This window comes from Pogona vitticeps, chromosome 2 (assembly GCF_051106095.1).
Source record: "Pogona vitticeps strain Pit_001003342236 chromosome 2, PviZW2.1, whole genome shotgun sequence".
NCBI classification, from domain to species: Eukaryota; Metazoa; Chordata; class Lepidosauria; order Squamata; family Agamidae; genus Pogona; species Pogona vitticeps.
The window spans coordinates 2274919-2301237 of NC_135784.1; the positions used below are offsets into that span (position 1 = coordinate 2274919).

Sequence of the window (26319 nt, forward strand, 5' to 3'; positions counted from 1 at the left end):
CGGATCGGAAACCGGTTTCTCCCTTTTGGTTTGCACGGCAGGCACCGGCTTGCAAGGGGGGGGGAGGGCTTCCCCTTTCCACCCCCTTCCTTGCGAGGTCTCCTCCTTGACTGGGGTGTGTGTGAAATATTCAGATGGGGTTGAGATCCTCCCCGGGAAAGACCCCACGTTCCCCCCCCCCCGAATCGCTAGGGCAAAGAAGGCGGCCAGGATCAGGGCCAGGCCTGGGGGAGGAGGAGGAGGGAGAGAGAGAGAAGAGGGGTGGACTTTCCTCCGTGGGAATCTTTCCTATGGCGGTGGTGGGGGGGGGGGCTGAAAGGGGGGTCGATTTCTGCCCAGGGAAGGGTCTCCCCTTGGACGTCCTCCTTCTTCCCGCAGGGCCAAAACTCTTCTGGTCTTTGGGTCCTGGAGGCGCCATTCAGGGCCGTCGGCTGTGCAAAAGACCTGCCCCCCCCCCGGATCCTCCTCCTTCTTCCTCCTAGGAAGGATTCGCCCTCCGGCCTCCCCTTCCTGGCTCTCCGTAGGGTGGAGGAAAGAAGGGGCTTTGGGAAGAGGCCGAAAGAGGCTCCGGTCCTTCCACAGGGAGGGCAGGAGGAGAGAAGGACCGGATAAAGGCCACCCAGCCCCTCTGGATCTGCAGGGTTTCCCTCTCCCTTCGGGCCTTTTGCAGAGTGAATGGCTCCGAAGGGTCCCTTCCAGACCAAGGGAATCACAAAACGCTTTGCTTTCCAGCAGGGGCAGCCCAGACACCCACCCTCGGTTTCCTTCCCTCCAAGGCCCTGAGAGGTTTGGGGTGAGCTCCAAAGGAAGAGCAGTGAGCTCCAAGGGGTTGGAAGAAAGCAGGCGAGAAAAGTCCGGAGACCTGAACTCGGCCCGCCCTGGGTGGGCAACCCCAAGACACACAGGGCCCTTGGCCCACGGAGGGGCCACGGAGGCTGAGGAGCCCCTTTGGAGACGCCCCCCCTCCCCCGCGTTGGGATCCTTGAAGGGACCGAAAATAGCGAAGGGTCCCGTGAAAATAGAGAGTCCGGTCCAGCCCTCGGTCCGCTCCATCGCACGGGGGGGGGGGGGAAATGGTGTTTTATTAGAGCTTGATTTCGTTTACCATCCTTAGTGCAGCTTCGGTTTGATTCATTTTGAGGTTTTGTTTTTCACTTTTGAATATTGCCCTTTCATGATGTACCTAAACTGCCTTGGGTCCTTTTTAAGGAGAAAGGCAGGGCAAATATATTTTAAATAAATAGTGGGAAACTTTTGACTTAAGGGAGACGCTCCCTTTTGACTTAAGGCAAATACCAAAAGAATAGGAATGTGGCTAAGAATATAATATGTAGAATAAACTTTTCTACTCCCTAGACCATAAATAAAAATTTCTTCTATATCCAGGTATCACTCCCCCCTCCTTTTAAAATTCTGACAATAGAAATGATGCTGAATCTAAATCTGCTCCTCGTGGTTTAGCCTTTCCTGAACTATAGGCGACACACAGAGGCCAAAGTCTAGATATAGCACGTACAAATAACCCCACAATTCGAATTACAGATGCTCCCGTGACAACAGAGGGTCCGGTCCGCTCCATCGCACGGGGCTCTGGCATTTTCTCGATGTTGATTTCATTTAACATCCTAAGTGCAGCTTCGGTTTGATTCATTTTAAGGTTTGTAGTCTTGCTGTTTTTCACTTTTAAATGTTGCCTTTTTCTGAGGCACGTAAGCTATCTTGCAACCTTTTTTTTCATGAGAAAGGCAAGATAAAAATATTTTAAATCGACCGTCAGAGACCTGCCCTCTTGTATTCTGCTACTTTCATTGCATGTTTCAGAGGGAAGTTACGCCTGACTAGAGAGGGAGAAGGAGAGGGAGATGGGGATGTGGCCCCGTTTAATAGAAACACGAGGAAGGCACATCTCGGATGGAAATGTTTTTGATTTGCTTTATCCGTAAAGCCTCCAGGCTGATGTTTTCTTTCTCCTTTTCTCCTAGGAAGGAGTGAGACGGAGTGAGAGTGATTTCTCTCTGCTGTTTTTGGGACCCATTAGAAAGAACCCATATCCCACATCCCTCCGAACGTTTGCAAGGTCAGTGACATTTCAAGGGGTGGCTTAAGGAGCCTTGCCCCCCCCACTCTCTCCTCTCCGTTTCCCTGTCCCAGCAGGGATTTGGACCCAGGTCTCCTGGTTTCCAGTCTGGTACTCCATCCGTGACACCACAGGTCTTCTTTGAACATGTGCAGAGTGCTGGTGTTCAAGGATATGGTTTCCTTGGCATCCGATGCAAGAGGCACAACGTCTCCCCCGTCCACCGCTCTCCCCCTCCCATCATCTCCTCTGGGAAGACATTTCCACACACCCTGCGTGGGGGAAGGTTCTTCCGTTCTAAGTCCTCTGTTTTTTCCTTTCTTGTTTGCTTCCCCTCTTCCTCTCTCTTTCGGCCCGATCCTCTTCTCTCCCATTTACCCCAGTAGAAAGGTTTCCTGGCTGAGTAATGGTTCCTTCCCCTTCCTGCCTCATCTCTTGATATCAACCTTCCCACTCTTCTAGCAATTGCTTACTCTCTTCACCTCTGCCGTTCTGGCCTCCACTTCTCTCTCTCTCTCGCTCACACACACACACACACTCACTCACTCACTCACTCTCTCACTCTCTGCTCCTGGTCCTTCTTATTTCTATATCCTTCCTTTTCTCTCCCTTTCACATCCCACGTGGGGGGACGGCGTTTCCCCTTTTCTCCTTTGTCCCATTTCCTCTTTTTCCTGGCTGGACGATCCTCGTGGAGACAACAGAACCAGGGATCAAGACTCCAGACTCACTTTATGTCCAAGACTTTGTGTTTCACGCACTCGTGTCCGTCAGTCCCAATCTCAACCACCAAGGCAATACTTAACAGTCCCCTCTTCTTACCTTGGTCCGAGCACGGAGTGGCCTGGTTGTTAGATTTGTGCCCAACAAATTCTCCCGGTCTCCTTCACCGGGGTGTCGGACATCTCGGGTTATCTCATCTGCGCAGCCAAGTTCCCCGCCAGGGAAAGTAGGCTGTTGAAATCGATGGAATGCGTCTCCTTGTTTTCTCAGCAGTGGAACACAGCAGGAGACTTGGATCCCGGACGAGCCCCCAGTAGTGAGAAATGCTCACACCCTTGTTACTTAAATGCAAGAACCAGACAACCATGAATACAAGCAGCTCTCCTTTATTAAAAAGCCCTTTTGCAAAAGCGGGTGCCCGAACTGGGTAGGCACCCCCATCAATCCAGGCAGGATGATCTTTATCCCCTACTCCTGGCCCTTGTTTCCCTCTTGGTCTGGGCAATCCAAGGCACGCCTAAACTGATCAGAGGAAGTCCTGCCTCTCTTTCCATCTCCCTCTCCTCTCTTTGCCTAGACCCCAGACTCTTATTTATTTCTATTATTATTTCTATGTTGTTGTTGTTTACTCTTTTAGTTGTGTCCGACTCTTCATGACTCCACAGACCAGAGCACGCCAGGCCCTCCTGTCTTCCACAGCCTCCTGGAGCTGGGCCAAATTCATGTTGGTCGCTTCAGTGACACTGTCCAACCATCTCATCTTCTGTTCCCCCCACCCCCATTACAAGGTTTCTTAATTCCTCCTCACTTTCTGTCATATCTGAGGTTGTTGATATTTCTTCCGGCAATCTTAATTCCGGCTTGGGATTCCTCCAGTCCGACCTTTCTTACAATGTATTCTACATATAAGTTAAATAAGCAGGGGGACAATATGCAGCCTTGTCGTACTCCTTTCCCAATTTTGAATCAATCAGTTGTTCCATATCCAGTTCTAACTGTGGCTTCCTGTCCCACATATAGGTTTCTCAGGAGATAAATAAGGTGGTCAGGCACTCCCATTTCTTTAAGGACTTGCCATACTTTGCTGTGGTCGACACAGCCAAAGGCGTTTGCATAGTCAATGAAGGAGAAGTAGATGTTTTTCTGGAACTCTCTGGCTTTCTCCATAATCCAGCGCATGTTAGCAATTTGGTCTCGAGTTCCTCTGCCCCTTCAAAATCCAGCTTGTACTTCTGGGAGTTCTCGGTCCACTTACTGCTGAAGCCTACCTTGGAGGATTTTGAGCATAACCTTGCTAGCGTGTGAAATGAGTGCAATTGTATAGTTGGAGCATTCTTTGGCACTGCCCTTCTTTGGGATTGGGATGTAGACTGATCTTTTCCAGCCTCTGGCCACTGCTGAGTTTTCCATTGATGATGATTTGGAAAAGAGTGTTTGTGATGACCAGCTTGTTCCCATTACAAAACTCAATTACACTTTGCCTTGCTTCATTTTGAACTGCAAGGCCAAACTTACCTGTTGTTCCTTTTCTCTCTTGACTCCTTACTTTAGCATTCCAGTCCCCCATAATGACAAGAACATCTTTCTTTGGTGTCAGTTCTAGAAGGTGTTGTAGGTCTTCATAGAATTGGTCAATTTCAGCCTTTTCAGCAATGGTGGTTGGTGCATAAACTTGGATGACTGTGATGTTGAAAGGTCTGCTTTGGATTTGTATTGAAATCATTCTATCATTTTTGAGATGGTATCCCGGTACAGCTTTTCCCACTCTTTTGTTGACTATGAGGGCTACTCCATTCCTTCTACGGGATTCTTGCCCACAATAGTAGATATGATAATCATCTGAATTGAATTCTCCCATTCCCGTCCATTTGAGTTCACTAAAATGTTTATTCTTGTCATTTTGACCACATCCAGCTTACCAAGGTTCATAGATCTTACATTCCAGGTTCTTTTGCAGTATTTTTCTTTGCAGCATCGGACTTTCCTTTCACTTCCAGTCACGTCCACAGCTGAGCATCCTTTCGGCTTTGGCCCAACCACTTCATTAGCTCTGGAGCTACTTGCATTTGTCCTCCGCTCTTCCTCAATAGCATGTTGGACGCCTTCCCACCTGAGGGGCTCAACTTCCAGCATCATCTTCCAGTGTATTGTTTTTCTGGTTCACTGCCTGTTGGAGCTTGCTCCATTGCTCCAAAATAATTTTTTTTGCCTTTTTTTTTAAAAAAAATTCCTTAATTGAGTTTTTAGGGAGAGCGATTTGTGCTGATTTTGGGCAGAATTTTCCAACGATGTTTCAGATCTAGCAGTAAAATGTTTTTCCCTTTGCATGACATGAATTAACTCCTGTTTGTATTTTTCTTGTGAAGGAGATAAGGAGAGGGAAAAGGTGTTCTCTATGTTCTTGTTTAGACACACACACAAGGATGTCTGCCAACAGAGTCCTCCTCACACACCTCTGGATCCAACTCTGCATACAGATCCTCTGGGGCAAAGCCCCCAGGAGGACTCTCTTTTATTAAGCTTACAAGTTCACATTAGGATTGGCCCAAAGAAAGGGTTTAAAGTTAGCTCTCTATCACTATGAGGAAGAGGAAGAATGGGTAGTAGTTCCTCCTCTCAGAAGCAGCTATGACGTCAACCAGGAGAGCGTTCTCTGCACTGAAGAATCAGCCAACAGCTTAGCAACGTTGGGAAGAAGCGTTCCCCCACAATAGTTTTCTGCCACCTCTACTTCTCCTTCCTATTTGAGTCCCTGCTGACTGTTTCCAGAACTTCAGAGAAGACCTCCTGGTGACATCTGTGGCTCTAGTAGAATAACTTCTATCTGATTTAATTCATTATTCAAGGAGGGCTGTTCGGGCAGTGCAGGGCACATACACTTGTGTGCATGTGGAAAGGCGTGGGGGAGCACATGCCTGGTCAGGCTTAGGCCACAGACTGGCACCGGACCACGGACCGGAGTTTCAGGATTCTGTCCTAGAGGAAACATTGATTTTTGTAAACCGAGATACTACTGGAATATGCAGCATTTATAATTATTTACAGTATATTCTTCACTCCCCTCTTTCCATACACATTTGTTTAGATATCTAACTCTGGATCCAGAGGTTGGGAGTTCACTTACCTTCTAGCTCTGCAGTTCTAAGATGCCATTGCCTCAGCACCTATTTCCCTGACCATCTCTGCTTCCTAGCCCCATTGAGCCCCCATTCACCTCCACGCAGGACCCGCTGAGGACTTGCAGAAACTCCCAACAGAGGCACCCAGCTTTTGGTCCCCAGCATGCTGTTCTTCTGAGTTCTGCAGGCAGCTTCATACGAGTCCCGCGATATGAGCTCGGGCACCAGCTCCGATCCACTGCCTCGTCCCACAGGACCAACCCAGCTCCAGTCACAAAACACCCCTTCTCTCATCCTCCTCAGCCACAGACAGCGGCAACACGACCAGCTCCCAGTCCTAATTCCTACACTGACCCTCTCTGCTTCCTATCCTGTTTTCAGAAATTCCTGATGGTTCTCTACCCGTAACAGCATTTTATAAACTCTACATCCCATCCATTTCATGGACCTGTCCTTTCTCTTCTCCTTCTGAATAATAATCTCTGCAGACTTTGTCAGTTCCCTGCATTGACCACTCACTGATCTTTACCCATTCTCGAGTCCAATCATTTAGCTGCCACATTCATCCACTTTTGCTCTTCCTTTCTAACACTGTTCTTTCCCCCCTTGTTATTCATTTCTGCTAAACAATCCTTTAATTGAAATATTTGTTTCCTCTTTAAGCAACTTTGAGAAATTCCTTTCTAATTTTCTGGAAATGTAAGTCTAGTCTTTGGGGAGAATTTGAGAAGGGAATAAAAAATTAGTATACTTTGAATTTGATGTACTTATTTGGGTGTGGAAATGAACCTTCTTTCATTACTCCTCCCCCAAAATGTTCCCCAGTGAAGAGCCCTTCCAACTTCAAGCCCAAAAGAACAACCTACAGTCCGGCCTCATCCCCTCCCTGATTCTCTTCCCTCACCTTTTTGGCTATCTTTCCTTGCTCCTCCGTGAATCAGGCAGAATCCGAACACATCATTCCTTTTTCCTGCAGATTTTGACAGTGGTTATTTCTCTGTTTTTTTCTTCTTCTAACCTACCAGATGATGAACAGGAGAAGAAGAATTGCCCAGCAACATCTGAAGCAACCTGGACAGGAACTCATAATCAAGCAAGAAAACATGGAATTGAAAATCAGAGTGGACAGGCATGGATTTGACATAAAAAGGCTGACGCAGGGGAGAAACCACGTAAATGCATGTCACCTCAGTAGACACCAAAGAACACACACGGGGAAGAAACTGTATCCACGTAGGGAATGTGGAAACAAGAGCCTCCATATACACAAAGGAACTCACACTGGGGAGAAACCACATAAATGCATGGAATGTGGAAAAAGTTTTAGTCAGAGTGGTAACCTTAGGTCACATGAAAGGATTCACACTGGGGAGAAACCACATAAATGCATGGAATGTGGAAAGAGCTTTACTCAGAGTAGTCATCTTAGGTCACATGAAAGGATTCACACTGGGGAGAAACCACATAAATGCATGGAATGTGGAAAAAGTTTTAGTCAGAGTGGTAACCTTAGGTCACATGAAAGGATTCACACTGGGGAGAAGCCACATAAATGCATGGAATGTGGAAAAAGTTTTAGTGAGAGTGGTAACCTTAGGTCACATGAAAGGACTCACACTGGGCAGAAACCGCACAAATGCATGGAATGTGGAAAGAGCTTTAGTCACAGTGGTGTCCTTAGATTGCATCAAAGGATTCACACTGGGGAGAAACCACATAAATGTATGGAATGTGGAAAGAGCTTTAGTCACAGTGATGGCCTTAGGAAACATGAAAAAACTCACACTGGGGAGAAACCACATAAATGCATGGAATGTGGAAAAAGTTTTAGTCAGAGTGGTAACCTTAGGTCACATGAAAGGACTCACACTGGGCAGAATCCGCACAAATGCATGGAATGTGGACAGAGATTTAGTAGGTGTGGTGTCCTTAGATTACATCAAAGGATTCACACTGGGGAGAAACTACATAAATGCAAGGAATGTGGAAAGAGCTTCAGTCAGAGTGGTCACCTTAGGATACATCAAAGGATTCACACTGGGGAGAAGCCTTATAAATGTATAGAATGTGGAAAGAGCTTTAGTCACAGTGATGGCCTTAGGAAACATGAAAAAACTCATACTGGGGAGAAACCACATAAATACATGGAATGTGGACAAAGTTTTAGTCTGAGTGGGAACCTTAGGTCACATGAAGGGACCCACACTGGGGAGAAACCGTACAAATGCATGGAATGTGGAAAGAGCTTTAGTTACAGTGGTGGCCTTAGGTTACATCAAAGGATTCACACTGGGGAGAAACCACATAAATGCATGGAATGTGGAAAGAGCTTCAGTCAGAGTAGTCACCTTAGGATACATCAAAGGATTCACACTGGGGAGAAACCACATAAATGCATGGAATGTGGAAAACGTTTTAGTCTGAGTGGGAACCTTAGGTCACATGAAAGGACTCACACTGGGGAGAAACCGTACAAATGCATGGAATGTGGAAAGAGCTTTAGTTACAGTGGTGGCCTTAGGTTACATCAAAGGATTCACACTGGGAAGAAACCACATAAATGCATGGAATGTGGAAAAAGTTTTAGTCTGAGTGGGAACCTTAGGTCACATGAAAGGACTCACACTGGGGAGAAACCGTACAAATGCATGGAATGTGGAAAGAGCTTTAGTCAAAGTGGTCGCCTTAGGTTACATCAAAGGATTCACACTGGGGAGAAACCACATAAATGCATGGAATGTGGAAAAAGTTTTAGTCGGAGTGGGAACCTTAGGTCACATGAAAGGACTCACACTGGGGAGAAACCGTACAAATGCATGGAATGTGGAAAGAGCTTTAGTCAAAGTGGTGGCCTTAGGTTACATCAAAGGATTCACACTGGGGAGAAACTACATAAATGCTGACGTAATGCAAAAGAAAGAGAAAAAAATGAAGCTCATTTTGAAGTGTCACTTGTCATGTGTTTTATTTCTATTGTTAGTTAACAGGTAGATATCGCAAAATAGCCGTAGAAGCTTGTGTTGAAAAAATGAGAAAAATATATATTTTGCAATGGAAGCTTTTACAAAATTAGTGTAAAAACAGAAAAATATGGATGTTCTAAGGCTAACTGATGAAAGAAAAGCACGTAGTGAAGAAAGAAAAGCTGTCATTTGTTTTAGAAGGCTTTACCCTCATAAATAATAATAGTAATTGTGTTTTAAAGAGGGTACCAATTAATATATATTCTGTATTATTTATGAAAAACTAAGCATTTCTATGCTATTGTACTGAGTGTATAGTCAGGTATTGTTGGAATGAATCAAAATTGTGATTTTTTTTTCAAGCTCTGGTCACTTCGGGCCCTGGAGTCCAGTGGGTCAGAGGTGACCAATGTGATGAGATGGGTTTCTGAGTTAAAATCTTTTAAGGAATATGGGTTTTGTAATTAAGAAATGAGCCAGAGAGGTTCCATCTTGTTTCTTTGTATAAAGTATCTTTGCTATGCTGACAGGTTGTTTTCTTGGCGAGCAGAGAGAATGTTATTCTGATAGCCTGAGAAAAGGACTCGGTGTGATTAGATGGGAATTGTTGTGACTCTTTGATAAACTACAGTAACCCAAATAACATCTGGTGTTTATGGGAAAGAAGTCATGTGGTGCGACAGGACTGTTTGCCTAGTAACGAACTCGGATTGGATGACATTGTGGGAAGGTGCGATAAGCCCTTGCCAGTTACTCTTGAAAAAGGAACTTTTTGCCTATGGACATTGTCTTTCAAGACCGACCTTTCAGTCATTCAAGACCGACTCTTCATTCATTCGTGACACATGGGACTAACCTTTACTATACTGGATTACCCTTGGACTTATGGGCTTTTTCCTAAGGACTATGCATGGACTATTTCCTATGGACTGTTACCGATGGAATACTCTTTATGAACTTCTTTTCTTGAAATACTTCATATGGACTATACTCTTGGACTTTTCTAAGGACAATGGGACTTTTACTGAATTTTTCTTTTTAGTACAGGATTTTTGTTTTACAGGATCACTGAGGACTATAGCCTTTTAATAACCTACTTGGATTATTTTGTTTTTACTAATGAATTACTGGACTGGAACTGTTTTTATTCTTTTTGGCTTTTTGTGTTTTTGTAAGGTTTTTGAACACTTTTCTATTTTTCATGTTTTCTTTGCCTTCCTACATCTTTGTAACTAACCAGCACAATGCTAGTTTATTTGCTTTGGTTTAATTTGGCTTTGATACCTAGTAACATGCTTATTCTTTAATAAATTAAAGATTATAAAACTCAATTGGTTTTCTGAACAGTACACTTGTCTTACGGTCATCTGAGAGTGCTGCCTCGGCCTAGCTTACTTAGAGTCCTGCCTGTGGTGCAAGATAAGTCTCAGGACTACAAAGCCCACATGGTTTTATTTCAGTAATAGAGAAAGGGCACAAGGGCATCTTATGTGGGCAGACTTGTAAGAGGGAGTGTTGTAGCATGGCTAGCTGAGTTTGGACTCACTCAGCCCACTTTAGCATGTGCAAACTCCTGATTGCTCTCTGTCCAGGCTTACACGTGTGTTTTCGAACCCGTGTTTGCTGACAATCAAGGCCTTCTTTCCAGGTAGATGTTCAACATCAAAATCATATTTTTGCAATCTGAAATGCCACTGCATTAATATTGGACTTCGATGCCTCTGTTTCTCTAAGAATGTCAAAGCATTTTTGTTGGCCTGAACGACCACTTTCCTTGTACATAAATATATTATGAAAATGTGAAGTGACCACAAAATCGAATAAGCATTTCCCTCCTTACAATTAAACTTTTTCTCTTTCTCCTTCAGTGTCCTGGCCACATAAGCTAAGGGGTGTAAAAAATTAGTGTCATCTGGTTGAAGCAAAATCGCGCTCAAACCACGTTCTGAAAATGCAGTTTGAATTACCATGAGTTTAGCAATGTGAATTACAATGTTGTCTACATAGGCAAGGGCGTAATATAGGTCACCAAGCAACTCATCAACCAATTTCTGAAAAGTAACATAGGTATTTTTCATTCCAGGTGCTAATTTTCTGAGTTGGTAAATTCCCTTAGGGCAAGTAAATGACGTGTAAGGGCGATGTTCCTCTTTAATTAAAATCTGATAAAGCCCTCCTTTTATTTCAACCACAGAAATGCATTCAGCGTTTGCAACAATTTCTACTAACGTGTCAACATTGATTGTAGGAATAGTCTCTGTCTCAGTGTTTGCCTTGACACATTGAAATAGTATTGAATACAGCTGTTCTACATGGTTCAATCACTCCTTGTGAAATAAGACTTTCAACAGTTCCAGACACTAAATTGCCCTTAGTCCCTTCTAGGTCCATAGGAACAGAAACAGCAGTCAAACCATCTTTAACTATAATGGAATGTTTCACCACATTAGACTCTCCAGGTGAATTAGAGAAAACATTTTGGTGACTAGCTAACACAGATTCCAATACCTGTTCTGGGCTAAATTGATCACTGTCTTCAATTCCAGTATCTACCTCCTCATCACTTCCTCCACCTTGCTCATTATTCTCTTGGTCTACCTCTGTTACCACAGGTACAATATTGGGAACGTCTTGGTCCAGAAATGCCACACCCCTGAAAACCTGTATTGCTGAATTAGCTGTGCTATCAGGTTTGGTCACAAGAGGCCGCTGTTGCATCAAAGTTCCCTCAGGAGTACTCTGCATAGCCTCAGAAACAGTATCAGCATTCTCCCCACTTCCTTGGAAAATAGGCTGTTGAAAATCAGTATGGTCCCAAACCTCTGCTTTTCTTTCTAAAGATCTTTCTGAGAAGATTAACTGTGGTACTGGGCCAAAGTTTCCAGATATGATTTCAGTCTCTGGAGAAACATCAGTACTTTGTAATCCCAAAAAGTTAGCGCTTCCCCCTTCATTGGTTGTGTTAGAAACAGTTTCACAACCCGACAGGTTTAAATGCAGTTTCTTATCTTGAACCAAGCTTACAGAATTAGCATCACATTCCCTTGTACCATTAAAACAGTGTGAAAGTACATGCTGCAAGGTCTCTGTACAATTAACTCCTCCTGTAGCATTACTCAACGTCTCTGGTAAAGGTACTTTATCTCCTTCGGTCTGCTTTGATGTGTTCTCTCCTGCTCCAATTAGTTCCCCCTTATGGAGTATTGCTTCCCTGCTAAATCGCCAGGAAGTCCAAGGAATGCCCACCAATCTCACAGTATCCAATTTCACCGTTCTCTCTGGGCTGAGAGAAGGGGGGTTGTTTGAGATCTGACATGTATCAAGATCTGCTGACACAAGTCCTAGCAAAGAATTGAGCTGAGTCTCCATTACATCATCCTGCTGGTATCTTACTCCCCCTTGAACTTCTCCTGACCCCGCTGTTACTGGTTGTTTAGTCCCCGGGAGGTCTGCAAACTGTTTGTTTTGTACTGCTATTGCTTCTAAGCTGATGTGAGGGCTCTCAGTCACAGCAATTGCTTGACTGCTTTGGAAAATCCCTTGCTCTCCCTCTTCTGGCAAACCCATAGTCTCATCATGAATTATTTCAGAGCTTCTCACCTGTCCTGGGCTTTGAAGAAGAGCTGAGGGTTGTGCTCAGCTGCATTCCGGTGCGCTGCAGTTTTCAGTTGCGTTGTCCGATGCTAATTCATCTACGGAGATAGCTCGACGGGGTGACGTCTCTCCCTCCTGCCTTCTCTGCATGCGACTCCGGGGCCTGTAAATCCTCTGTTTGGACGGATGATAAATCGCTGTCTCCTCTGGAATGCTCATTAGAATTCCACTGGGCCTTGTTAACTCTTTCCACACAAGCATTTTGCATCTCAGGATCGCTCCCAATTGTCTGGAGTGTCCCGTTACAGTAATCCTTAAATGGACCCTGCTGAGCTTGGAAAAACCTTTGCATCAAGCCAGGTTCTGTGCTTAGAAGACATTTTAAAAGTAAGTTTTCTCGGTAAAGCTGTTTTATCAGCCAATCTTTTTCCTGAATTTTGTGCTTGGCTTGCCTGAAAAATCCCGAAGCCACTTCCAAGATTCTGTCCACGGCTGCCAACTGTTCTTCCTCCCCCATGTTCTGCTGGCAATCTAGCCTAAGCTAGGTCAGCAATAAAAACAAAACACAACTCCAAGGAAAATTTAAAAAATTAAAAATCTTCTCTGCACCTTCGACCAACTGCTGTCACTCTGTGATCCTAAGATCGGCAAAGAGGACAGACAGCTGCCAAAACCAAAATAAAATTAAAAATCTTCTCTGCACCTTTGACCAACTGCTGTCACTCTGTTATCCTAAGATATGTGAGAGGACAGTCAGCTGCCAAAATCAAAATAAAATGAAAAATCTTCTCTGCACCTTTGACCAACTGCTTTCACTCTGTTATCCTAAGATATGTGAGAGGACAGACAGCTGCAAAACCAAAATACTGAAAAGTCCAAAAGGAAAAGAAAAGAAAACTGTGACCACTCTGTGAACCCTAAAGTTACAGTGATGATCAATGACTGAGCTGGGTGCAGATAGATACCACTAGGGCCAGGTCATCCCGACAGATGCTGAGATCATAGGGCATGACTCTAGGCCAAGCCAGATGCAGCTAGGTACTCCTGACAGATCCTAAGATCGTAGTGGGAGACCCAGATCTAGGCTGGATACAAACAGGGCCAGGTCCTCCGACAAATCCTAAGATTATAGGAGTACGCTTAGGCCAAAACAAACTGGATGCAAGTCCCAGAACAAGGTAGCCAGAGTCATTCATGCAATCCTAAGATTCTGAAATGACGCTGCTCCACCTGGTTGCTATCAAAGACTGAAACAGACAGGGTCATCCCTAACAGATCCTAAAATCCTGGGCATGACCTGAGACAGCACTGAATGCAAGCACTCCAAAAATAAAGGACATGCATCTTAGAATTACTTCACTACAACGTTGTAACAACCTGCACATGCCTATTGATTATATCCAATTGTTTCCTAAGAGTTTGCTTGTCCCACTGGGAAACTCTTTCTTAAAAGAGCACCCCAGATTCTAACACACATTACCACAGCCTGAAGATTTAACACCTCTCACCACAGCCTTTAGATCTAATTGCTGGCAAACAGCATTTCCTAGGAAGCTACTGTTCACACTCAGGGATGCACCTAGCTCCTTAAAGCATCAGTGTCCCACTGCAATCAAAACTTAGCTTGAAAACTTAGCTTCTGGATGAGAGTCACTCAAGCTGCCAGATAGAACAAAGATTGGTCATCCTGAGGTACTACAAAAACAAGCACGCGGTCCATCGTGCAGCTGCCACCATGTCAGCAAACACGGGTTCGAAAACACACGTGTAAGCCTGGACAGAGAGCAATCAGGAGTTTGCACATGCTAAAGTGGGCTGAGTGAGTCCAAACTCAGCTAGCCATGCTACAACACTCCCTCTTACAAGTCTGCCCACATAAGATGCCCTTGTGCCCTTTCTCTATTACTGAAATAAAACCATGTGGGCTTTGTAGTCCTGAGACTTATCTTGCACCACAGGCAGGACTCTAAGTAAGCTAGGCCGAGGCAGCACTCTCAGATGACCCTAAGACAAGTGTACTGTTCAGAAAACCAATTGAGTTTTATAATCTTTAATTTATTAAAGAATAAGCATGTTACTAGGTATCAAAGCCAAATTAAACCAAAGCAAATAAACTAGCATTATGCTGGTTAGTTACAAAGATGTAGGAAGGCAAAGAAAACATGAAAAATAGAAAAGTGTTCAAAAACCTTACAAAAACACAAAAAGCCAAAAAGAATAAAAACAGTTCCAGTCCAGTAATTCATTAGTAAAAACAAAATAATCCAAGTAGGTTATTAAAAGGCTATAGTCCTCAGTGATCCTGTAGAACAAAAATCCTGTACTAAAAAGAAAAATTCAGTAAAAGTCCCATTGTCCTTAGAAAAGTCCAAGAGTATAGTCCATATGAAGTATTTCAAGAAAAGAAGTTCATAAAGAGTATTCCATCGGTAACAGTCCATAGGAAATAGTCCATGCATAGTCCTTAGGAAAAAGCCCATAAGTCCAAGGGTAATCCAGTATAGTAAAGGTTAGTCCCATGTGTCACGAATGAATGAAGAGTCGGTCTTGAATGACTGAAGGGTCGGTCTTGAAAGACAATGTCCATAGGCAAAAAGTTCCTTTTTCAAGAGTAACTGGCAAGGGCTTATCGCACCTTCCCACAATGTCATCCAATCAGAGTTCGTTACTAGGCAAACAGTCCTGTCGCACCACATGACTTCTTTCCCATAAACACCAGATGTTATTTGGGTTACTGTAGTTTATCAAAGAGTCACAACAATTCCCATCTAATCACACCGAGTCCTTTTCTCAGGCTATCAGAATAACATTCTCTCTGCTCGCCAAGAAAACAACCTGTCAGCATAGCAAAGATACTTTATACAAAGAAACAAGATGGAACCTCTCTGGCTCATTTCTTAATTACAAAACCCATATTCCTGTGAAGGAGATCAAGGGAGTGTGCCGTCCTCCGTTAAAAAGGATGACGTAGAGGAAGGAGGATGTGTGGAAGGGGTGCTAATAGAGCTGGACCAGACAGAGGTGGTGGCTGAGAGGGCCGAAGAAGTGTGTCTTGTGGAGGAAGGAGGGGAGGAGCAGGATCTAATTATGTGGGAGGAGATAAAAGAGGAGAGAGGCGCGCGGGAGTTTAGAACTTGGACGGACTTGAGCACTGACAGACCAAGGCATAGAGGGGTGCAGACTGAGGCCATTCTCAACCAAAACCAAAAGCCTGAAGCGACACCGGGATTTCCTAACTTGATGACAGGAGGGGGACTATTACCGGATCCGTCCCTCGTGGGAATCAGAGGCAGAGGTATTGAACCCTTGGAATGGAAAGTGTTGGTTTTCCCTCTGAATTATCCTGCGGGCAGGCGGCGTGTGATTCGTCCCGGGCCAGAGTATCAGAAGAGGCCTTTGGAGGGCGATTGGGCCCGCCAGCCGTGCTGCGGCACGGTGTGTGCGGTGAGGAGCGCGCCTTTACGTCAAATGACAGACCAGGAGAAATTTGGGCCAGCTCCCTTCTAGGAGAACACGGCGCGGTTCCTACTGTTCGACCTAATATCATTTGTTGCCTGATGGTTTATTACAGGATCCGTTTGAGCCTCTTGAGTTGGAAGCTGCTTATAATAAAATAGTCGTTAATGAAGCCCTTGACGAGCCTCCGTGTCTTTTTCCCGCCTTCACTACAAGTGCCCCCCCCGCCGGAGAAGGACTTTCTTACAATTCCTTAAAAGATTTTAACTCAAAAACCCATCTCATCACAACCAAATCCTTAGATCCTTAACATCTGAGCATCTCAGAGGCTGGGAGACACAAGCCTTGGGAACATTTGGTTTTGTTGACTGATGCAGAACAAAGGGATATAAATATTTGGAGAGCTCTCCCACAAACTGTTCTTAGAAAGGAACGGAGAAACATAGATGTTTGGTTTCATGAAGTACAACAGACGATGGAACTAATGTTGAGTAAGCCTGCAGTTTTTGCATAACTGTATGACGTTTGGATTTGAAGATCTGTTCCAACAGTTTTGTCCTCACACCCGTAAGACTGCCTTACATATTTTTTTTGGATTAAGTATATTTAAGTATGGAATCTAGAATTGATGTAAATAAATGAACTTGTACAGAATCAACAAGTTTTGGAATTGGCTGTAATCACTGCAACAATGAAAAGACTTCCTATGGGATACCCAGATGAGCGTCAAACACCTTGTCACTGTTTGTCTATGTGAGGGAGAAAGTGGGGTTGAACCCATCCTGACTGGACAGCCATCCTTTCCTGACAAGAGGAGGGCAAAACCCAATGGAGCCCCGGAGGAAGAACATATGACTCATCAGAGAAGTGACACCTCCATGGGGAGAACGGGAAGATAGGAGGGTAGAGATAGTTCCTGGTGAAGATTCAAAGGTTGGGACCAATGTAGGGATGGGAGAGTCTGGAAATAAAGAGCCTGGGGTGTCTAAGGTGGAAGTTCCAGAGAGGGAAGCAGAAGGTCCTTCAGAGGAAAGGAAGGATCCACCACGTAAATGAATCTTAGGAGCAGCAGAGATGCAGGAGAAAAAGGAAGGAATAAGATAGGAAGAGGGGAAAGAAATATATCTTGGTGAACCATCAAGAAGGGAGACAGCGGAAGCTGAAGAGGTAGAAGGGCAAAAGAAGGAGAGGATTTTATCACAAGGCTGGGCGTGGATATGAATGGAGAAACCCTGGACCAAACAGTGGGATTATACCTCATGAGTGGCAGAAAGGAGTCGGAGAGAGGTAAGATCAGAGAAACCCTCCTATTGGGGAGAGATAGTGGAGGAGAAAGATCAGGTAGAAAAGAGGCAGGCTAGCTGAAGAGAGAAAGGGAGAAATGGAGAAGCTCCTCAGAGAGGGCTTTTGGCATGACCCCAGTGGGTCAGTTGTGTTTATTGGAACCCACAGGAGAAACAGCACATATCCAGATGTCTGAGAATACCAAACCCCCACAGATTCTCATTTTGAGATTCACCCTTTCCCTGCAATCACATCAGCATTGATGAATTGTAGAATCTCCTTGCCTGGGAGGTCTGTAAATTTCTGTAGTTTTCCTGTCGAGCCAGGTATCCTAATGAAGTTCTGACCGGTAGATATCAAAGACGTCAAAAAGGGGAGAGGCCATAGAAATACATGGAATGTAGGGGGATCTTTTATAAAAGCAGTCATCTTTCTATTCATCCAAGATCTCATACAAAGGGGAAACCTTTGAAATGCAAAGAATGTGGGAACAGCTTCAGTCTGAACAGAAACTTAAGGATAGGTGCCTCGCTTAACGATGTTAATTGGTTAAAAAACGCTATGGGAAAACATCGTTAAGCGAAACACGTTTTCCTATAGAGATGCATTGAAAACCGGTTAATCCATTCCAAAAGGCACGGATTGCCATACTTAAGCGAAAAAACCCATAGGAAACATCATTAAGCGATACAATGTTCCCCCCATTGGAATGCACTGAAGCCTATTCAATGCATTTCAATGGTTTTGCGATGTCAGTTTTTCAATTTTAAAAGTGTCTTAAAAAGTTCAAAAACGGTTTTAAATGCTTGGAATCATTAGTGCACCTTCTAAAATGGGTGCAAACTTAATTTGGCTTTGATCTGACTTTTTGTTAATTTTTGCTGATTTTTTTTCTCCCCCACCAACTTTTGACAGCTGTCAAAAGTTGGGCTCCATGCTTTCCTATGGGGGAGGAAAAAAATCACCAAAAATTAATGAAGAGTCAGAACAAAGCCAAACTAAGTTTGCACATGATTTAGAAGGTGCACTAACGATTCAAAGCATTTAAAACAGTTTCTGACTTTTCGTTAATTTTTGTGAATTTTTCCTCCCTCACAGGAAACAATGGAGCTGTCAAAAGTTGGGCTCCATTTTTTCTAATGGGGGAGGAAAAAATTCACAAAAAATTAACGAAGACTCAGAAACTGTTTTACATGCTTGGATTCATTAGAGCACCTTCTAAATCATCTGCAAACTTAGTTTGGCTTTGTTCTGACTCTTCGTTAATTTTTGGTGAATTTAATGGGGGGGGAATTCACAAAAAATTAACGAAGACTCAGAACGAAGCCAAATTAAGTTTGCATAGGTTTTACCGGTTGCACTAACGATCCCAAGCATTTAAAACTTTACAACTTTAAAATTCAACAAATTAAAAAAGAGTCAGAACAAAGTCAAATTAGGCTAACGAAGGGAGGCTCTCTTTTGTGGTGGATCCGGTCTTCTTTTGAGGGGATGACCCAGTGGGTGGTCCTGGTGGGACTCCTGCTCCACACCCTGGCCACCGGCCTGTGGGATCCCTCCGATTTTGTCCCCTATGCTATTGAACATCTACATGATACCGCTGGCCGAGCTTGTCCGGAGTTTTGGGGTGGGTCGTGACCCCCCACTCGGCCTCTCCTTTGCCTCTCCTTTCCAGGAAAAGGCCATTGTGGTTCTAGACCTGTTCCGGGTGTCAGGAAGGGACTGGACGAAGCTGACCCTGAAGCCAGGCAAGAGAGAGGCACTCCTGGTCGGTCAAAAAGCAGGCCGAGGAAGGGGGGCAGCCTGTGGTGGATGGGGAGACGCTGTCCCCCCTCACAAAAAACCCCTCCACAAAACACAGGGAAAGGCCTGGTGGGGCTTCTGACACAGGGAGTCTTGGGGGGAGGCTTTGTGCTTCAAGTGTGTTCTCGGGGTGGCTTTTGTGCATCCTTTCTCAGAGCGGGAATTGGTTTGGCCCAGTAGAGTGTTGGCCCCCTCATGATACTTCAGGAGAAAAGCCGGTGTAGAAATGGTGGTCAAGAAAGAAGGAAACCAAGGCCAGGGACCGTCAGGCTAGGTTTTTGTGGGTGTGTGTGGGGGTGTTGTTGTGGGTCTGCGGGGGGTGTATTGTGTGTGGGGGTGTCCCATTCATAATCCCTCTCTTACTCTCCCCACCCCCCGCGATCCCCACAGATCTCCCCCCTCCTTTCCCCCCTCCTGCCACAACCACAACCACCCCCTCACTTTGCGGGGGGGAGGAGGGGCTCCTCGCTCTAGCTCCAACTGGAAGCAGAAGCCACGCGCCCACCCCTCCTTCTCTCCCCCCCATGACCCAACTCTATGGTCCTCCCAGGAGTGCAGTCGTGGCGGAGCGAGGGGTGGGCTTCCTCGTGAGTTTCCTGGTGGAGGACCCATAAGGAGGTGGACGGTTGGGATATATGGGGGGAGTGGGAGGAAGGATGTATGGGGAGGAGGCTGAGATTCCCCCCAGGGTGGGGCAGGCCTTGGTCCTCGTGGGGGGTCTCTTCCTTGTTTCAGGGGGAAGTGGGGGAGGGGGGTCCCGATCTGGCCTTTCGGGCCCAAGAGACTCTTCTTACTCCCCCCCGGCAACGGTGCCTAATGGGAAGGGGGGGCTTTGTGCTCAATTCTTCCTCCTACGGTGGGGGTCAGAAAAGTGGGGGGAGAGAAAAAGTGTCCCTTGATTTCCTTCCTGCCCCTCCTGGAAAAGCTAAGTCCATGGGGGGTGAGTGTTGCCCCCCCCTGGCCTGGGAAGGAGGGGAAGGAAGGTCCTGCAGCATCCCTGGGTGGGAAATGGGGCTGGGGGGAGAAGGAGGGGTACTAGGCATGGGTGTGGGGGGAGAAGGTTATATCCAGACCCCCCTCCTGCAAAGGGGTTACCTCTGCACCCTCTCCCCTCCTGGCAACCCTTGGACTAAATTTCATCACCATAACAGAAGGAGGCAACTCCTGGAAATCCACAGTGGGGGGAGGGGGGAGTCATCAGGGGGAGGTTTGGGGGTGCCTGTTTGGGGGTAGAAAAGGGGGTCGGTTGATTTCCATTTCCACTCAGTTCTACCCAGGAGACACTATTTTCTCTCCCCCTCCCCCCGCCTGCCTGATAAACCTAAATTCAGGTTGGGGGTGTTTGCTGGAAATTACTCCCTCCCTTGCTCCCCCCTTGGCCCCCAAGCTTCAGAGGGAAGGGATGGAAGGACCTGCAACGTCCCTGGGGGGAAGAGGGGCTGGGGGAAGGAGGGATGGAGGTTGGGGGGAAGAGTAGGTTGGTTGGAGGGGAGGGGGCCACATCCAGACCCCCACCGTCTTGCAAAGGGGCAACCTCTGCACCCTCTCTCCCTGCCTCCTAGTGGCCCTCGGACCCTTGAAGGGGCTCTGGATGCAGCCAGAAAAGGTGCCTGCTGTCCCCCCACACGTTTCATTACTCAATTATTTATTGAGTCATTTGTTTAATTAGCTCATAAATCAAGAATTGAAATAATTAAAAACAAACATTCGAAATGCAGGAGGGTCCAAAGTGACTCGGAGGTGACCGAAGAAGACGGACCCCTTGGGAGCAGGCAATATCTTGGAGGGCAGGAGGGAAGAAGAAAGGCAGAGAGAGTTCCCCCGAGAGGGAGGGAGGGAGGAGATGGTCTCCCTTCCTTCCCTTTGGCCCTTTTCCCAGCTCCCACCCTCCATGTTGGCCCCAGGAGGTGGAGGAGACATCCCTCTCCCAGCAGATCTTTTGCAAGGTCAACGGCTCTGAAGGGTTTTGAACCCACTGAAGTTTGGAAACACTTTCCAGAAGACACCCTCCCCAGAGTGCATGACAGTAATCCAGCTGGGTTGTAACTAAGGCAGACGTCACCAGATGTGGCCACATCCGACCCCTCCAGGAACAAGCCCGGCTGGCGCACCCGTTTGTGCAGAGGCCCTCCTGGTCGCCACCAAAGCGTGGGCATTCAGGCTCAGGGATGAATCCAGGAGGACCCCCAAGCGGCGCAGCTGAGTTTTCAGAGAGAGCGAAAATCCATCCAGGGCAGGCTGCCTCTCTGTTTCTTAGAATCCTGGAACAATGAAGTTGGACGGGGGCCTCCGAGGACATCCCGTCCATATACCTCTTGCTCCCTGAAGGAATCCAAATCAAAGCTGGCTGGACAGAGGGTGGTCCAATTTTCCCCTTGAAAGGGCTCCTAAGGTCGCAGGTTCAGTTGTCATACTCCTCAAACCCTTAGGAACTTCTTCCTGATCTTCAACTAAAATCCGGCTTCCTGTCACTTGAGCCTGTTGGGCCGTGTCCTGCCCTCCATTCCCGGGGAAAGGGTGGAAAAGGGGCCTCGGGAACTCCTTGGGTTGCCGGACAAGCTTTCCTCCATTTGGCAGAAAGGGGCGCTGCTGGAGGAAGGCTCAGGGAACCAGCCAGCTCCTCACACTGGCCTTTTGTCACGACCCAGGAACCTCCGACCTGGAGGGAGGGCTGCCCGTTTTTCACAATTTATTCTCTCCCTTCAGGATAGGTGGTCTGCCTCTGTCCAGTCCTCCTTGAGGGGCACTCACAGAGGAGTAGAAATTCCCCCCCCAAAAAAACAGCACTTGGTAGGGACCTATGGGAAAGATTTTATCTTAAATTTAACAGAGGATCATTGCATATTGTGCTGAAGCCTTTCTCCCCCACCCCATGCAGACCAAGGCATTTGAGCTCAGATTAAACCTTCATGATCCTCCTGTGTGAGATCAGGGGGTCGAATGTGGGGAGAAGCTCCATCTTTTGATGTAAAACTCTTAAAACACAGTTGTTTACATCTGAAAGATCTAATGACCGTAGAGATGATGAAATCGGGTATAATCTTCCTAAGGTCAGGACAAGCAGGTGGGCAGGGGGAAACGGAGGAAATGACCACCCAGAAAGGAGGAGGAGGTGATGGCAGAGCTGGGAAGAGTTCCTTTCATTGACTACAATCCCAGAATCCCCACAGACACAGGATTTTGGGATTTGTAGTTTGAGAAACATGTTCCTAAATATAGAGAAAGGCTGTCTCACAACCACTGATCCTAATTCATCCCCTAGGGTGCTGGGTTCCCCGCAATCCCCCTGAATCTCTGCTGTTGCTGTTAAACCTAAGTATCTTATAACTATATCGGCACAGTGAGATCTGCAACTGTGTGAAATTTATTGATTGATATTGTTCCCAAAGCCGCATAAGCCATTTGTAATTCTATAAGTACCTGTAGAAGTACAAATATACTTAGATGGTGTCCTCCTTCTGCGATCCTCTCTGCTTGGAAGCACAGACGCAGACCATCGGCCCATGCCACTTTCTCACCCAAAACTGGCACCAACAAAAATCACACAGAACCTCTCTCTCTCTCTCACCCCATTTCACTGCCTGGTAGATTTCCATGGGTGGCATCCTTCTTTTGTAACAAGGCCATTAAAAAATCCATTTCACTGTCTTGGATTAAGAAAGATACCAATGCACAGCCCACTTGCCCGGGTGGTTCTCAGCCTCAGTATCCTGTGTGCCCGAAGGAATGTGGTAGTTTCGTGGAACCCCGGGAAGACTCAATGCATGTCTCAAGACATTTCTCACTTGCAGGAACATCATCCCCTACTCTCTTCCATCATCCCCTACTCTCTTCCAACCCCGACCTTGCTCAGGCTGCCTTCTTCCCTCGGAGCTCACCGACCACCCTTCACAGGAGAGACACAGACTGCAGGGACCTGCTGCTAACTTCCCTTGCTGCCTTTGCAACGGATGTGGGGACGCTTTGGTCAAAAATGGACACTTCAGAGCTGTTCACTTTACAAAGGACCTCCTGGGAGAGGGAAACACACACACACACACCCCAGCCCCAGATTTTTTAAAAAGGGGTGAGGGTGGAGTTTGGAAAGCCAAAAGTCTGAAGCAGTTGTGGGAAGGGGAGACTCCGTGGCAGAGCAGGCTCTCTAGTAAAGGTAAAGGTTCCCCTTGACAATTTTTGTCCAGTCGTGTCCGACTCTAGGGGGCGGTGCTCATCGCGCTCTTCAAGCCATAGAGCCAGCGTTTGTCCGAAGACAATCTTCCGTGGTCACATGGCCAATGTGATTTAGACACGGAACGCTGTTTACCTTCCCACCGAGGTGGTACCTATTTATCTACTTGCATTTGCATGCTTTCGAACCGCTAGGTTGGCGGGAGCTGGGACAGGCGACGGGTGCTCATTCCGTCGCGTGGATTCGATCTTACGACTGCTTGGTCTTCTGACCCTGCAGCACAGGCTTCTGCGGTTTAGCCCACAGCGCCACCACGTCCCTAAAGGCTCTCTAAGGAGAGTCCAAAAATGGAGGGGATCTGTCCTGGCAAATGAGGAGCGGGCCTTTTGTAAAGTGGATGGTCCAGAACTGGGCCTCTGGGACCAAACCACGAGAAAAATATTCTGCATGGAAGCTTGCCGAACTTGCCACAAGGTCCTGTTTTTGAGAGGATTCATTTTGCCTCCGCTGAAAAACATCCCGCGAAGGAAAGTCCGTCAGCTTCTCAGCCTGTTTCATCACTGCCTTCCTCTCAGAGAAAGAAAGGGGGAAAAAGACCTTTTCTGCTCGGAAGGACACAAGGAAGCCCTCACGCCAGGCAGGGAGGAAAAAAACCCACAAACCTCTCCGCTCTCCTGTCGTGGATCCCCAGATCTGGTCTTGAGATGGATCCGCTCTCCTCTCTGCCGGATCAGGCAGCCGAGAGAGCAACTGGATCGGGAACGCTTCTTTAGAGTCCCTAAAGGGCAATTTGGACAGGGAGGGGGGGGAAGATGACATGCAGAAGACATTCACAATCCTTCTTCCCTTTGCAGCAACTCCTCCTTCTCTAACCCTACAACACCTCCGTAGTCCAGCTCTCCCCCCTCCCCCCCCGGACTTGGAGGTCCTTCCAAGCTGTGGCCAAGGGGTGGCTAGGATGGAGTTTCTTTCAGAGATCCGCCTCCCCCTTTGAGATTTTACCTTTGCAAAGAAGACAAGAGCCAAAGGACTCCCCCCCCTTTTTTTTACACCCACCGGGTGCAGGCAGGATGGTGGGGGGAGGAAATGGAGAGCGACCTTCCCTTCCCACTGCCCTTAAGGGCGGAACCCGGATCCTTGGCCAACAAGAGACGCGCAAGGATAAACGCCTGCCTTGCAAGGCGCGGGTGCAGCGCCAGCCCCCCAAATCCCCCCCACTGCCGTGTCCCGCTCTAGCTCGCCCTCCTTCCACAACAGCATAGCAAAGCTATGCGCACACACAAACACCCTAACGCCCCCACGTCCTGCGCCCCACCCCCACCCCCACGACCCACCTCCTCCCAGGGTCTTGATGCGCGGAACTCCCGGGGAGGCCTCCCAGCAAGCGGCTGGACCGGGGACCATAGAGATGGAGGGAAAGAGGGGAAGGCGCAATCCTTCCGCTTCCGGTTGGACGTAAGAGCTAGGAAGCTCTAGTTTTCCCCTCCTTCCTTATGAATGGAGAGAAAGAGGTGAAGGACCTCCTGATCTTCTTGCAATAAAAGGGGGGAAACGGGGTGTAAAGGGGGGGCTGATGCGTGGGCAGAGAGAGGGAGATGGGGGGAATTCTAGTGGGGGGGGGAAGGAGGAATCCTCCCTTCCCTCAATCTAGTGAAGATCAGAGCCCGAGGAAGGAGGGGGACCGAGAGCGATAGAGATGCGGGTTCTCTCTTCCACACACCCCCTCGAATTGAACCCATGGGTGACCCTCTGAAGGGGATCCATAAATGGACGGGGGGGGGCAAAGAGGCTTTCGTGCGCCTGTTCTCCCCCCCATCCTGCGAGGGCGCTTGTTGGGGGAAGAGGAGATGGAGGGTGCAAAGCGCCCCCTCAAAAAAAAAAAAAAAACAGGACGGAAGGGTCCGGGGGAAGGTCAGGCTGAGAGTTTTTGGTATCTTCGCCCCCCCCCGCCACTTGCTGCGCCCAGGAAGGTTTGCAATGCCTTGCACGTCCCTCTCCAACCTCACCCCCCTCACCCCACACGCAGACTGCGAAACCTGCCTCTATGGCTTTCAGAGGGATGGATATGAGGGGATGGGGAAAGGGGGGGTGAGAAAGCCCCCCCATAAGCGCCCGTTGGCAGGCTCCTCTTAAGAGCCCCCCATTGTATAGGTTGCTGGGGCGACCGAGCCTTCCAAGCCCCCCCCCTTTAGCCTTGCTCTCACCCCACCCGCCAACCTCCGAAGGGAGAAGGGTCGGGAGGCACCCAGCCCTTCCCTTAACCCCCCGCCCCGACTATGGGGTGATGTCTGAGGGGGGGGCCTCTGACAGAGAGCAGCTGTTATGCTCTTTTGTTCTTCAGGGAAGGCGAAGGTAAGAGCAGACAGAAAGGGGGGGCAACGTTAACCCCCCCGGTCACTTCATCTCCCCAGCCCCCCCTTCTTTCTTTCTTCCTCAGGCGTCCATTTCGAATTGGCGCGCCTGGCAACCGCCTTTCTCTGTGCAGGCGCCTTGCCTTCTCCCTTCTAGGCGACAGAGAAGGGCGCGTGCGCAGTTTGGAGGGGGGGCCTCTGACAGGATTTGCCGCCGTTTTTCCCTCAGGAGGGAGGTTGAGGGAGGGGGAAGGGCGGATCTTCTTCTTCCCCTCAGGCTGAACTTGTGCGTCTACCTTTTTGGCCTCTTGAGAAGATTTGACAGCCTTTTTCCCTTCCTTTTTTTTTTTTGCGCTCGGGCAGGGCTGTTCTTACCTCATGTTTTCTGTTTAATTGTATGATTTGCCTTCTGAGTCCCCTCCCCCATGGAGAGGGGAGCTTCTGTTCCCTTTTAACGGCTTCCTGACAGGCAGAAGTTTAACAGGTCATAATGAAAGCAGAGGGGACCCTTCACTCGCACTCCTGTCTCCTCCTAACCTTGGATCCCTCAATATTCTTGAACTCCCATAAGCCTTCACTGCTAGGTGTGATAGGGGGCAAGAATGAGGTTCTGATATAACATATACGAAGTACCGGCTTTACAATTTAAGACAACACGTGCTTTTGATTCACATGTACTTAACATTCATAATCAGTATTTTACACAAGTAATCATACCTTGTACCTGTAATTGAAATATGAGTTCTTACTATTTCTTTACTATAATATTCTATATGCATTT

The 26319-nt window shown here is 47.2% G+C and overlaps 1 protein-coding gene and 1 long non-coding RNA gene across 3 annotated transcripts; one reads left to right on the top strand and one right to left on the bottom strand.

The window, feature by feature from the left end:
- The first annotated feature begins 1709 nt into the window (after positions 1 to 1709).
- On the top strand, positions 1710 to 10213 carry LOC144587303 (uncharacterized). Its single transcript, XM_078387378.1, has 3 exons — positions 1710 to 2077; positions 6945 to 7768; positions 7937 to 10213. Exons 2-3 carry the CDS (start codon positions 6945 to 6947, stop codon positions 8820 to 8822), a joined length of 1710 nt encoding a protein of 569 aa, XP_078243504.1. The 5' UTR covers positions 1710 to 2077; the 3' UTR covers positions 8823 to 10213.
- LOC144587309 (uncharacterized) lies at positions 6692 to 24490 on the bottom strand. Of its 2 annotated transcripts, XR_013542458.1 has the most exons (3): positions 24190 to 24490; positions 7764 to 23965; positions 6692 to 7194 (listed from the first exon to the last, which is right to left on the bottom strand). It is a non-coding gene; the product is annotated as an uncharacterized LOC144587309 (long non-coding RNA). The 2 variants fall into 2 exon arrangements; XR_013542459.1 differs by lacking the exons at positions 7764 to 23965; positions 24190 to 24490 and adding an exon at positions 7512 to 7632.
- Between the last annotated feature and the right edge of the window lie 1829 nt (positions 24491 to 26319).

Coding starts and splice junctions, on each gene's coding strand:
- LOC144587303 (XM_078387378.1), top strand. CDS start 6,945: ATGATGAACAGGAGAAGAAGAATTGCCCAGCAACATCTGAAGCAACCT. Junction 7,769..7,936: donor AGTCAGAGTGGTAACCTTAG/GTCACATGAAAG, acceptor TGGTCACCTTAG/GATACATCAAAGGATTCACA.